At 53.1% G+C, this 13,514-nt stretch overlaps 2 protein-coding genes across 2 annotated transcripts; both read right to left on the bottom strand.

Annotated features, from left to right (window-relative positions):
* Positions 1-374: 374 nt before the first annotated feature.
* LOC132245646 (natural killer cell receptor 2B4-like) lies at positions 375-4,021 on the bottom strand. The gene is made up of 3 exons (XM_059718334.1): positions 3,521-4,021; positions 3,136-3,432; positions 375-2,893 (listed from the first exon to the last, which is right to left on the bottom strand). The coding sequence occupies exons 1-3, from the start codon at positions 3,801-3,803 to the stop codon at positions 2,640-2,642; spliced, it is 834 nt and encodes a 277-aa protein (XP_059574317.1). The 5' UTR covers positions 3,804-4,021; the 3' UTR covers positions 375-2,639.
* A 635-nt stretch (positions 4,022-4,656) lies between these two features.
* LOC132245647 (natural killer cell receptor 2B4-like) lies at positions 4,657-8,766 on the bottom strand. The gene is made up of 2 exons (XM_059718335.1): positions 8,469-8,766; positions 4,657-8,389 (listed from the first exon to the last, which is right to left on the bottom strand). The coding sequence occupies exons 1-2, from the start codon at positions 8,761-8,763 to the stop codon at positions 8,052-8,054; spliced, it is 633 nt and encodes a 210-aa protein (XP_059574318.1). The 5' UTR covers positions 8,764-8,766; the 3' UTR covers positions 4,657-8,051.
* Between the last annotated feature and the right edge of the window lie 4,748 nt (positions 8,767-13,514).

Here is a 13,514-nt window from a genome sequence, read left to right as displayed (position 1 = left end):
CCCCATGGTCCAGTCATGGGTGGAGTCCCACCAGGTCTCCGTTATCCCTATGACATGGTAATTGTTTGCAATGAGCAGGAGGATGAGCTCCTCCTGCTTATTCCCCAAGCTCCTGGCATTAGTGTACAGGCAGGCAAGTGCCCCCTGGGGGGCTCCTTCCTTGCCCACAGAATTTACCAGGGCTGGGGCTGGGGTGGGATCCCTTGAGTGCTGTGATCAGCTGGCTTTGCAAGGATTGCTCAGCGGGCCAGCAGTAGCTGGGTGCTTCTTATAGCCTGAAGCTTAGAAAGTAGCTTCTCTTAGTCAGCTGAGTAAAGGGAGCAACAAGGCCTGCCCAAACCCTCTCAAGCATGTACAACAAGACTGGCTATAACAGACAACTTTATTGGGTAGCGAGGGTAGGCATGGGGAGGGGTACAAGTCATTGAAATAGCAAAAGAATAACCCTGAGCAAACAAAAGCTGCTTGGTATCCTTTTGGTACGTGGGTAGGGTACGTTACACTAAGTTCCTAGTTAGGTTTCTAGTACGTTACTCACTTCCGCATCCAGAGGATGAGCGAGTTGCGGAGGTCCATGCTTCTGCGTGTGTGTCTTAAAGATGCCATCCTGCCTTCGTCCTGGAGGGACCCTCTTAAATAGCCCTCTTGACCTCACCACGTGGACCCAACCAACATCAGGGATTTTCTCAGCATCACTGATGCTGACCAGTGGGTTTGAGTAACATCAGCTCACACCTTGAGGAAGGACCACTGCCTTAGGACTGCCCTCCCAGGCCAAAGGCCAGAAGTTTAACAATAGATCTGGCCACAAGGAGAGGGGGATCCCCCTCCTTAGGGGATGCCCTAGGCAACCAGCTGCTGGTTGAAAGACAATGGCCAGAGAGAGCCAGAGAGAAGAGGGGAACAAACAACTCAAAAAGTGAGGAGGCTGGGAGAGATTTCTTTCGGGGGGGCATGCCAAAGTTTTGGTGAAACAAATGCATGGGGAGAGGTGGAAGACAGCATCCAATGCTTTCACCAGAACAGGGAAAAGTTAGGGGTGTGCAAAGGTTTAGGAGGGAAAGGTAATGTTAAAAAAAAGCAATCTTCCTTGATTGAATGCTCCTTTGTAGATGCCTGAAGTCCATGCAGGTTTATCTGCATAAAGCAATGGTGGCTGCTGGTTCCTTGGCTTCACTGATTTTTGTATAGCTTGCCAGGTAGTGAAGCAGGACCGATGCTGAGGCTGTGTCCTCTTAGTCCTTGTACGTCTCAGGAACACCTCCCCTGAAGGCAGCTGGGCAAGCAGCTCTGTCCTGCACCTCAGCCATAGAAACCCAGCATCCACCAGCACCTTTGGCTCCTGCTGGAGCTTTGCCCCATGTGTGTGGAGCTCATGGCTGTCTGACACACTTACACGGTGCAGCTCAGACAGAAGAGGGAACTGGCTCCATCCTGTGCCTCTCACCAGAACAGGCTCCAAGGCCCCATAGACTGGAGCACAGTCTCAGCCGGGAAGCACCCCGAGCCTGTGGCTGGCGTTAAACATGCTTAAGCCTAGTTGGAGGCAGTGGGGCAGCATGTGATGATGCTGTGGGAAGAGGCAAGGCAGGTAGAACAGCTCTACACTGGGACTGGGCTGGAGGAGAGTGCCTGCAGGACGAGGGGGGTGTCCATACCTGTCCCAAGCTGCTCACCTATCCAGCACCACCATTGCCATGCAAGGACCCAGTGCATTCAGAGCAGGGAGTTGAATGGCCTTTCTGGGCAGGTCGGGGAGTCCCTGGCTTCCAAACTCATTTCACAGATGCAAGGGCAGACTCCCTTGCTGCAACTGGAGCCCATTGCTCCTTGTTCTGCCATCTGCCACCACTGAGATCAGTCCAGCTCCATCCTCTTTGCAACCACCCTGCAGGGAGTGGAAGGCTGCTATTAAATCCCCCCTCAGTCTTCTCTTCTCCCAACTAAATAAGCCCATTTTCACAGTTGAAAGGAAGTATTTTTTTCTCCTTTAATAACTTCTCATTGAAACACCGCAGTATGACTCATTATAGCTCATGCGTGCTGTACTCAGAGGGGAAGTGCCCCCACCATTTGCAGCTAACAGCCTCTGGAACCCGGAGAGCTGGTTACCGGTACCCAGGAGAACGCTGAACTCCTGGATGACTATTTCACCTCAGTCTTTCACCGGACCAAGAGGAAAACAACACCAGGTAGAGTACAGGATGAGCATGGTAGGAATAATCGCCTTCCTACTATTGTCATAGAATTGGTGTATGAGCAATTAAAAAAATTAGAGATATACAAGTCAGTGGGACTGGATGATCTTCATCTGAGCGTGCTCAAGGAGCTGTCTGAAATCATTGTGGAACCCCTGGCAAAACTCTTCCACAACTTGTGCTGCTCTGGAGGAGTCCCTGAGGACTGGAAGAGGGCCAATGTTGTTCCCATCCACAAGAAGGGTAGAAGGGTGGACCCAGGTAACTATAGGCCAATTAGCCTAACTTCCATCTTAGGGAAAATCCTAGAAAAATTCATCAAGGAGTCTATCTGCGATAAACTTGCAAGGTTTATTTCTCCCAGGTGCTCCTGGAGTGGTGCCTGCTAATCTGAGTGAGAAGTCCCCCATTTCCCTGGCCATGTGTGTGTGAGCAGCCCCATTATCTTCCTGCGACAGGTGCAGCAGGGTCCCCAACTGGCATCCAGGTGGGGAGACTGAGCTGAAAACTTTCCAGCAATCCAGCAAGTCCTTCATCCATTTCTATCAACCTCTGGATTGGGTCAGAATCCTTTTTCCTTTGACTAATCTGTCCCTGTATGGGCCCAGACTGCAAGTTATGGAGGAGCAGGAAGATCCCGAGAGTCACCGCAGAATCAGCCGCCAGCCAGAGCGTGGATGAGGCAGTGTTCCTGCCTGGAAGGAGACAAGAGCTGGTTATTCCCATGTCAGACAGAGGGTCAAGAGCTAGAAGAGGTGAGCATGCAAAGCTGGGGAGCAGGGAGGTGCAAGTCTCCAGCAAATACTGTGCTCTGGGTTTCCCGAGGCAAGAACTTGCTTCTAACGGCAAGCGTGTTTCTGCTTCTGTGGTGACTCCAAGGGGCCCTCAGGCCAGATGGGGACAATCTTTAGTCAGGTTCCTGCTAAGGGACATTTACCTGTGGCTGGGAAGTTGCACAGAGGTTTGACATGGATGGTGGCCGTGCCCCAGCTGGCTGCATTGCTGGCCTTGCAGTGATAGAAGGTGTTGTTGCTGCCCGCAGTGATCTCCAGCTGCAGCTGGGATTGATGCCCTGGGAGCTGCTGGTCCTCTCTGGCTGGGCTCCAGGATGCACCTCGGGACCAGCTGTAGGTGGCTCTGTCAGCAGCTGGGACGTGGCAGGACAGGGTCACGTTGCACTTTCCAAGCTCTGAGTGAGCAGAGAGTGCTGTGAGGTTGGGTTGCCGGACTTGGTCTGCAAGGAGAAGTTCTGGCGAGAGACTGACGGTGGTAGGTGCTCCTGAGGGGGTGAGACTGGGGGGAAGCAGGGCCCAGATACTTACCAAACACAGGCACGTGGAAGCAGGTGGTATCGAGTCTGCCAGATGCAGATATTGCATCCATGGAATAGACACCGCTGTCCGACTTCTTAACCAGCTTAATCTGGAGCGAGAGATTCCCGGGATGGAAGGCGATTCTCCTGCCTAACGGGGAGGCTATGTTGATGTCCACGACACTGTCACTACTAGAAAATGTCACAATCGAATACATCTTTCTAGAGCTGAGTCTCACTCTCCAGGTGATTTCTTCCCAACCAGACAGTTGATTCTCTGGCACTAACGGCATGTTTTCCTCAGTAACTGCAGCCACTTCCTTTTCTTTACAAGCTAGTGCTTCAGAAAAGACTGGGAGCAGGAGACAGCAGGGGGTTAACACGCTCCTTAGCCCATGTGGGAAAGGTAGGGTAAAGTAGTTGTACTTCCCTGTCTGGCTTCAAGGGAACTGAGAGCCAGGGGCAGGGCAGGGCCGACAGCCTTGAAAACACGTGGATCCAGGCTTCCCCCAGACCTGGACACGTGCAAACCCCTGTCGGAGCTGAGACAGCCTGTGATGAGCAAATTGCAGGTAGCTCCAAGGAGCACAACCCAGTTTAAATGAAATCACCCAGCTCAGGCCCCGTGTTGCTGCTCAGTGGCATGTATGAGGGGTTTTTAACCTTCTGAGGCACTAAACTCTGTGCGAGCCCCCATGCACCGCCTGGACCGAAGCAGCAGCCCCCACCTGCAAACTCCTCCCTCACAGCGATTTCCAAAGCTGCAAAAGCTTCTTTCCAAAATAAAAAGACCACCCCTCCACCCCCCACAATTTCCAGTTTCAAATGCATGTGAAGACCAGAATCCTCTCCGACCAAGGTCCAGGAGACATTCAGAACAGAAACCATCAGGAAACAAGAAGCAAATGCATCTGAGTCCACTAGGCTATTTGTAGGCTTTCTGCCTTGTGTTTCTGTGCAGTGCTCGGTGTTATTTTCTCACCTGTTAGTACAAGGGAGAGTGCTAATACCGGTGTAAGTGCTCATGTGGCTGCAGCTCCCAGGAGCTCCCGTGCTGGGGCAGCGCTGGAACAAATGGCCCCACGGCAAGACCAGGGACCGTTCCTGCCTTGCAGAAACCAGCAGCCTGTGTTCACCCTAGGGAAACTTAGAATGGGTTACCTAGAGAAGTGGAGCCATCTCCATCCTTGGAGGTTTTTAAGGCCCAGCTACACAAAGCCTTGGCTGGGATGATATAGCTGTGGCTGGTCCTGCCTTGAGCAGGGGGTTGGACTCAATGAGCTCCTAAGGACCCTACCAACCCTCATTTTCTGTGGTTCTATATCCTCTCTAGGCTGCACCCGGGGTAAATGCAACCCCTTCTCACTTACCCTGAGCTTGGAAATGCAGGAGGAGGCACAGCAGAAAGGGACAGAGGACTTCCTCCATTGTGGCCGGTGTCTGAAGGGCGAGCAAGCAGCGGGGAGTGAGGCTGGAAGAAGTCAAACAAAGATACGAGTAAGGAGGAACCAGGCTGATTTCCCCATGAAGGGCTCCATCCTGCAGGCTCTGAGTGCCCACGGGTGCATCCAACAGGGAGGTCATTACTAGAAAGCAGAATTGTCCCCAGTGAGACTGACCCACACAGACACCCTTGCAACGAACAGGGAAGGCATCAAGTACTGAAGCAGAGCTGAGTGAACCCAAGTGATGTAGTTGCAAGTGAGGATGGGTCTGACGTACAGCGCCTTCTTGGGGCATGGGGAGGGGAGCCTCTACTCCTGCCCCGGTAGGACGGGAGCTTGCCGTATGATGAGAAGCATGATCTGTGCTGCAGAGAGCACAAACGCAGTGGCTGCATGCTTCGTGCCTCACGCTCCTTCTCCTCTGTGGTTGGGGAGTGGTCGTACAGGGTGCAAAGCGCTCACAGCAGCACTGAGAGACGTGTAAAGCTGCAGAGGAGAAAACCTCACACCGGTTATGTCACCACTTTAGCAGGAAATAATGGCACAGAGACAGGGGTGGAGGTGGTGGGGTGGGGACATAGAGGATGGAGATGCACACCCTGTGCCTGCAGCTGCACCGTGATGTAAAGGGGAACATTGCCCTTGGCACCCATGGCACGCGAGCAACCCTGAGGGACCTTCCCTGCAATGCCTCTTCCATGGGCCTTATTGGCACTCTCTTGGTCAGGAAGTTTTAAGAGACCCAGCACCCCCCCACTGCTATGGAGCTATCAGAAACGGGGGTCTGGGCAAGCTCTTTCTGGGTCCAGACAGACATCACGCACCCCTGAAATCTGCATTGAGCCAGCAGGACACCGGGGACCATGGATGGGCCTAGACCAACAAGGCTGCAGTAATAGCAATCAACCCCCTCTTACTATCCTCCTCCTCTCTGGAGGTTCAGATGCTGCCACAGCATGGGAGAGACGTTCAGTGTGGGAGCCCAGGACTTCGAGGGAAATGCCCGAGTGATTAAGATGAATTCTGAAGCGATTTAATATGATAACGGCAGTGACTTCCTTCTCTAGGGTCTCCCTCCCTACCTTGGTTGACTCTGTTCTTGCAGAAGTGCATGCATCTCAGGTGTCACCTGGTCCACATGATGATAGCATCCCTGCGCCACCCCGGAGCTGCTTCTCTTCACAACACAGCACGGCCATCCCTATCCTGCAACCGGGGCCTAGGTCCTAGCAGACAACTGGCCCCAGTTTCCTGATATTTTACTTTGTAATGAAGTGCTACTTACCTTTAGCCTGGAAAAGTAGCAGTCAGAGAAGGGCAGGTGGTCGGGCTCCCATCTTCTTGGCAGCGAGCAATGGAGCCAGAGGGTGAGCACAGAATAATCAGTCCCTATGGTGGTTATCCAAGTTTGGATCGGCAAAGAGCTGGCAGGGCTAAGCAAAGGATTGGCGAGGGGCTGGTAGCGGGAACACAAGCAAGGAAATAAAGCCACAGCTACCTTGCTTTTTCTTCTTGGTCTGTGGTAATCTGCAGATAACAGAGCCTAGCTCCAGAGAGCTCCACCTGCCACGAGACTGGGGTTTACAGGAAAGAAGGTTCCACATTTCACAGAGAAAGCAAACACATGGAAAGAAGCAGGCAGTGGTTTTTCAAGTTCTAAACTTTAAGATAAGTAAAGAGCTGAATGAACCCAAGGCCATTTCCTACTGTTCTTGGCATTTTAGAAGCTCTGATCAACCCAAAAAATGGTCAAAAATGGAGAGAAAAATAAACCTAGAGGTTTCTGATTTTCAGAAGCAACATGTTGATGAAAACAATCAACCAAAACCTATTTATTTGGAAGCAGCCAGCAGAAAAGAATATCACCTGTGGTAGAAAAGTCAGAAACTCAGCAATGGGTTATTTCTGGATTTCAGGAGTCGAAAGCTGGAAAGATTTCATCTCAAAAGGCAAAACGAACCAATAATAATAATAATCGCCGTCATCACCACCACCACCATCACCATCATCACTACCACTACCACCATCATCACTACCACTACCACCATCATCATTATCATCACCACCACCACCACCTTAATCACCACCACCATCATCATCGTCGATGTGCTTTTAGTTTTTAAGAAGTGGAAAAAACCATGGGTTTTTTTGCAAAGAATTTGGAAAATTCTAGTGAAAAGTTTAATCTCGGCTTTCAGTCAAAACACAAATCTGATGGAAACTTTTCACCCAGGTCCAGTCCAACACAGCCCTGGGGGTCTCTGGCTTAGCCAAGGGGATGCCCCAGCATACGGCACTTCCACAAAAGGGGCCCAAGTAACAGGAGTGCAGAGCACGGGGAGGGCGAGGCAGGCAGGGCTGGGGCAGAGCTGGTCTCCTGTTCATTTCCCTGGGAACCAGCTCCAGAGAGACCTGGCAGGCAGATCGCCCGGGGCTGGGAACTCCCCCACAACATAGTTTTGGGGGCAGTTTTTCCCTGCAGACGCAGCAGAGGACCCTGTGCTCGCACAGTCCCAGGCTCTAGACTTTCCCGACCCACCAGGAACCAGGCACCTGCAGGGATTTCGGGCCACATCTATGCTTTTTCCCAGCATGCCCCATGGCACCGTGCTCCAGCACAACCTGCTCCTGCTCCTTCCGCATGGACCAGCCCGGGAAGGAGGCGGCGAGGCCGTGCCGAGGGCGCCCCCACGCCACTGCTCTGGCGCACGGCTTTGCTGCATCTATCTGGGCTTGGCGTGTGCAGGGGGAGGGGGAGGCAGGACGTGCTTGAGTGTTGCCCTTGGGCGGCTGGGAGAGGGTGTAGACCTGCAATGAGTCTCCCTACTTCCAGGCAGACCAGTCAGCGTCCCTGGTTCTGGGGCAGCCCCACTGGGACACTGCCCCAGTGCTGGGGAAATGGTGCTCCCAGCTCTGCGGCTTCCAACTAGGTTCCCCAAAGCCAGAGATCCAGCCCCACCAGTCTGCCAGGCTCTCAGATGAGCCAGACCGGGATGGAGGCTGGGCAGCTAGAACATCCTCACGGATGCTAGGCCCCTTCCTCTGGTTTCATTCAGGTCAGGCTCACGAACCAGCTCCATAGGACCCAGGAAGATGCTAAACATCCCTGTCCCCACTCATATGTCTGGTGCAAAGGGGGCACTTACCTGTGTAGTTGCACAGCGGTTCGACATCGATGGTGGCCATGTCCCAGCTGATGGCATTGCTGACATTGCAGTGATAGAAGGTGTTGCTGCTGCTTTTAGTGATCTCCAGCTGCAGATCAGCTTGATGCTCTTGGAGCCAGTGGTCCTCTGGGGCTGGGTGTGAAGATACGCCTCGAGACCAGCTGTAGGTGACCTCGGCAGCTTTGGGCACCAAGCAGGACAGGGTAAGGTAGCAACGTCCACGCTCCTGGGAAGTAGATGCCTTGATGTTGGGCTGCTGGACACGGTCTGGAAGGAGAAGTCCCAGTGAGAGGGGCTGGGTGCCTCAGGGGTGAAGGTGGGGGGAAAGCGGCACCCCCAGACTCACCAAGCACAAACAGCTGAAAATTATTGGTGATTTCAGAGCCATCCCCCAGCTTCAGGTCCATGGTGTAGAGGCCACTTTCTTTCTCTGTGACCGAGTTAATCTGCAGCGAGAGATTCCCAGGGTGGAAAGAGACTCTGTCAGCAAAGGGCAGAAATGGACTGTACGAGGTCCTGTTCTGATCGTGTCTGAGGATCCAGTAGCCCTCTAAACTCAGTTTCACTTTCCAGTTGATTGCCACCCAGGACGATGGCCATGTCTTGGGCTGCAGCTGAACCGTTTCCCCAACAGCAGCCATCACTTTTACTGCTTGACAACCTGGGGGTTCAGAAGGGCAAGGGGGAAAGAAGGGTTTGCAGACTCCTCAGCTCCTGAGAGAAATACAGGCTGATGCACACTTCTCTCGTGTTCAAAGGGCACTTAGAGGCAAGCCGTGTCTTGCATTTTCTACAGAACGAGTAGAAAAGATGCATCTCCCTGGAAGCTCCTGCTGCTTTTTGATATCCCTCATCCTAGCCCAGGGCTCCCCTCTGCAAAGCACGGCACAAACACAGCTCCCAAAGACAGTCTCTGCTCCAAAGACCCCCCCCCCCCCACTCCCATGCCTGAGTTTGCCCCAGGCTGCACCCGGGAAAGAGCAGCCCCTTGTCACTCACCTCCAGCTTGGAGGAGCAGAAGGAGGGAGAGCAGGAGGGGTCCGAGAGCCCCCTTCATCCCGGCTGAGCTGCGCAGGGCAGGTGAGTGCAGACCAGGCGGTGGAGAGCAAGGTTATGTGGCCAGGCTGAAGAAGTCAGATTAAGAAATGATGAAGAAGGAGGAACCAGGCTGAGTTCCCTCTTGAGGGTTCAATCCTGCAGGCCCTGAGCCCCCACAAGTTCAAGGAACCCTGCATAAAGCAAGGGAGAGGTGGCTTGAGTGGGGCTGGGCTGCGGCTCCATCACCCAGCAGCAGAGGAAGTGTGAGAAGAGGCCCAGGGCAGTGTGCCTGGACACTGGGTCTCCCTTCCAGCACCCTCGGGCCCCAATCCTGCTGGGGCGTGTCAAAACTCTGACTCAGTGGCGCCTCCTGCAGCATAGAAATTCCCCTCCCAATGCAGCCCACTGGCATTTCCTCCTGGTTCCTTCATGGCTGCAGAAAGGGGGAATGGGCAGAGATGTGCAGTGACATGGAAGCAGGGGGCGGTGATCGGAGGGAGCAGGGAGCACTGCATGGGACTCTGCGCACCTCTGCAGCTGCAAGCAGGTACACGTGTTCTCCCTGCTGCCTCCAATCACCCTCCCTCTGCTCCCACTAGTGGAGTAAAGGAAAGTCCCGGACATTTAGGCAGATTTAAAAAATCCCACCCTGAAGAAGAGCATAGATTCATAGATTCATAGATGTTAGGGTCGGAAGAAACCTCAATAGATCATCGAGTCCGTCCCCCTGCACAGGCAAGAAAGAGTGCTGGGTCTAGATGACCCCAGCTAGATGCTCATCTAACCTCCTCTTGAAGACCCCCAGGGTAGGGGAGAGCACCACCTCCCTTGGGAGCCCGTCCCAGACCTTGGCAACTCTAACTGTGAAGAAGTTCTTCCTAATGTCCCATCTAAATCTGCTCTCTGCTAGCTTGTGGCCATTATTTCTTGTAACCCCTGGGGTCGCCTTGGTGAATAAAACCTCACCAATCCCCTTCTGTGCCCCCATGATGAACTTATAGGCAGCCACAAGGTTGCCTCTCAACCTTCTCTTGAGGAGACTGAAGAGGTCCAGGTTCTCTAGTCTCTCCTCATAGGGCTTGGCCTGCAAACCCTTAACCATACGAGTGGCCCTTCTCTGGATCCTGGAGAGTGCGGTGCCCAGAATTGCACGCAGTACTCCAACTGTGGTCTGACCAGTGCCCGATAGAGGGGAGGTATCACGTCCTTGGATCTGCTCGTCATGCATCTGCTGATGCATGATAAAGTGCCATTAGCTTTTCTGATGGCTTCATCACACTGCCGACTCATGTTCATCTTGGAGTCCACTAGGATTCCAAGATCCCTTTCTGCTTCCGTGCCACCCAGCAGGTCATTTCCTTGGCAGTAGGTATGCCAGACATTTTTCCTCCCTAGGTACAGCACTTCATTCCCTTGTCCAAGTCGCCGATGAAGACATTGAAGAGTATCGGTCCAAGGACCGAGCCCTGCGGGACCCCACTGCCCACACCCTTCCAGGTCGATACCGACCCATCCACAACGACTCTCTGGGTGCGACCCTCTAGACAATTCACCACCCACCGGACTGTGCAGTCATCCAAGTCACAGCCTCTTAACTTGTTCACCAGTATGGGGTGGGATACCGTATCGAAGGCCTTCCTGAAGTCTAAGTATACGATGTCAACCCCTACAGCTGCGTCCAGGTGTTTTGTAACCTGGTCATAAAAAGAGACAAGATTCATCAGGAATTATCTGCCTGCTACGAACCCGTGCTGATTTCCCCTCAGCATAATTTGTCCTGCCGGGCTCTCACAAATGTGAGCCTTGATAATTTTTTCAAAGACTTTGCCAAGGGTGGAGGTGAGACTGACTGGCCTATAGTTGCCCGGGTCCTCCTTCCTCCCCTTCTAGAAAATGGGGACCACATTGGCCCTTTTCCAGTCCTCCGGGACCTGGCCCGTGCGCCACGAGCGTTCAAATATTCCCACCAGTGGCTCTGCAATGACGTCAGCCAGTGCCTTCAGTACCCTCGGATGGAGCTCGTCTGGGCCTGCTGACTCAAACTCATCCAGTTCCTCCAAGTGACTCTGCACCATCTCAGGGTCTACGCATGGAAGCCTGGCGCCTTGCTGCTGCCTCTCTGCAACCCCAGTGAGAGACTTGTTGTGTCCCTCGCTTAGGAACACTGAGGCAAAGAACTCATTGAGGAGTTCAGCCTTGTCCCCCCGTCCATCACCAATTGCTTCTCCCCATTTAGTAGGGGTCCTATTCCTCCCTGGGCCTTCCTTTCACTCCCTATATATCTAAAAAACAATTTCTTGTCCTTTACTTGGGATGCCAGCCTCAGCTCCAAGGTAGCTTTGGCCCGTCTAACTGCCTCCCTACAAGCGCAAGCAGAGGAGGTATACTCCTCTTTGGTAATCTCTCCCTGTTTCCACTTTTTATATGCCCCCTTTTAGCCTGTAGGCTGCCCTGCATTTCTCTGGTCAGTCAAGGAAGCTTCCTGGCCCCTTTCCCTCTTTTTCCTTGCATCGGGATCGTCTCCCTCTGTGCCCGAAGGATCATTTCCTTAAGGCACAGCCACCCTTCTTGGGCTCCCATCTCTTCAAAACTCCTACTCTGCAGTGCGTCCTTGACTAGTCGCCTGAGTTCATTGAAATCAGCTTTCCTAAAGTCTAGCACTTTCACCCTACTAGTTACCTTACCCACTCGACGTCTTATGATGAATTCTATTATTTGGTGATCACTGTCCCCCAGGTGACCACCGATCTGTAGGTCCCATACCATATCATCCCCCGTTGCCAATACCAGATCCAGTAAGGCATTCCCCCTAGTGAGACCATGTACCTCCTGCGTCAGGTGGAGGTCCTGTACACAGCATAGGAACCTGTGTGAACGGTGGGACTTTGTTGTCTGCATCTCCCAGCAGATGTCTGGGTAGTTTAGGTCCCCCATGACTACCGCCTCCTTAGCTTTTATTGTCTCCGAGAGCTGCCTCAGGAGCCCCGAATCTAGTTCTTCCCCTTGGTGTGGGGGTCTGTAGCAGACCCCTACCACCAAATCCCTTTCTCCTTGCCCCCCATGTAACCTAACCCACAATCCTTCTACTTTCTCCTCCTTCGATTCTGTCTTGATGAGGGTCGATGTATATTGCTCACTGACATAGAGCGCAACCCCTCCCCCTTTCTTCCCCACCCTGTCCTTTCTGTACAGCCTATAGCCCTCAATATGTACCGCCCAGTTGTGGGGGTTTAGAAAAGAGGACATGGACATATGGTAACCCTATCTTGGCAGCGCATGCGCACTTTCACTGGAGGACTCACTGCTGCTGTCCTCATCACTGTCTTGCACTCTGGTTGTCTCTGTGGCGGGCCAGCAGGGGGTGCTCCTGCGTTGAGCCACCCACCTCACTGCGCCGGACCAGCTTTCCGGCTCTGAGTGCCTCCCTGGGGGCATCTCATATCTGGCCAACCCCCTTTCTGGAGCACACCTGCAAGCCTGGGTGTAACGCTGCCACCACCCAGGGTCTGGACTGTTCCTGGCCCTGTGCACCCTGGGAAACACAGACCTAGTAATCCTAGAGGGTACTTGACCCACTGCAAGTACTTGGGGTGCTTCCCTTAGTTTGAAGCACAAATGGTGGTCTTCCTTAGGCAGCTGGACCAAGGGGACCCCAAGGCATAATCTAGACCCCCTCCCAATAAGTCTCCCATGCTAGGTACGGAGAAGACCTTTATTGATTACAAGGAGTAGGTTTGGAATAGGGTACAGGATAGAGCAATATCAGAGAAATACCTTAGAGCAAATGGTGGCATGGTAGCCTTTGATCACGCATCTGAATTACTGCAAGCTATATATCTAGTTAGATCTCAAGTAGCTTACTCATAAGTATCATGCAGAGGCAGGTGGAGATTCCCTCTGGAGGCAGGCAGTTTACTGACCGTGAGTTTCAAGAGAAAGAGTGAGTTTTAGATGGTCCAGCTTCTCTCTCATCATGGCTGCTGCCCCTCCTCCTGGGCAGTCTTTAACTTATATAGACCTTATGACCTCATTTACCTGATCCAATGAAGGCCAGCAGTTGCTGGCTGCCAGGCAACCAATTTGAAATGCATCACTGGTTGCCAGGTAGACTGGCAGGGTCTCTAGCCCTCTCCCATTCATGATGACATTGCTTAGCACAATAGGGAGCTGAAGCACCCCCCACCCAGGTGTGTGAGGCCAGTCAGTAGGCAGAGGGAGCAGTTTCCCCGCTCCCTCAGGAATGAACCCAGCTCTGGTTACAACTCAGGGTTACCTGAAGAGATGGGGCAGGGGTGTCGGCCCTCTGCAGTGACCATGGTAACCAAATTGTCAGACAGGTCATAAGCTGGATAGC

The sequence above is a fragment of the Alligator mississippiensis genome, chromosome 15, assembly GCF_030867095.1.
Source record: "Alligator mississippiensis isolate rAllMis1 chromosome 15, rAllMis1, whole genome shotgun sequence".
Lineage (NCBI taxonomy): Eukaryota > Metazoa > Chordata > Crocodylia > Alligatoridae > Alligator > Alligator mississippiensis.
Note: the sequence above shows the minus strand (reverse complement) of the source record. Positions and strands in the feature narration are given on the sequence as shown.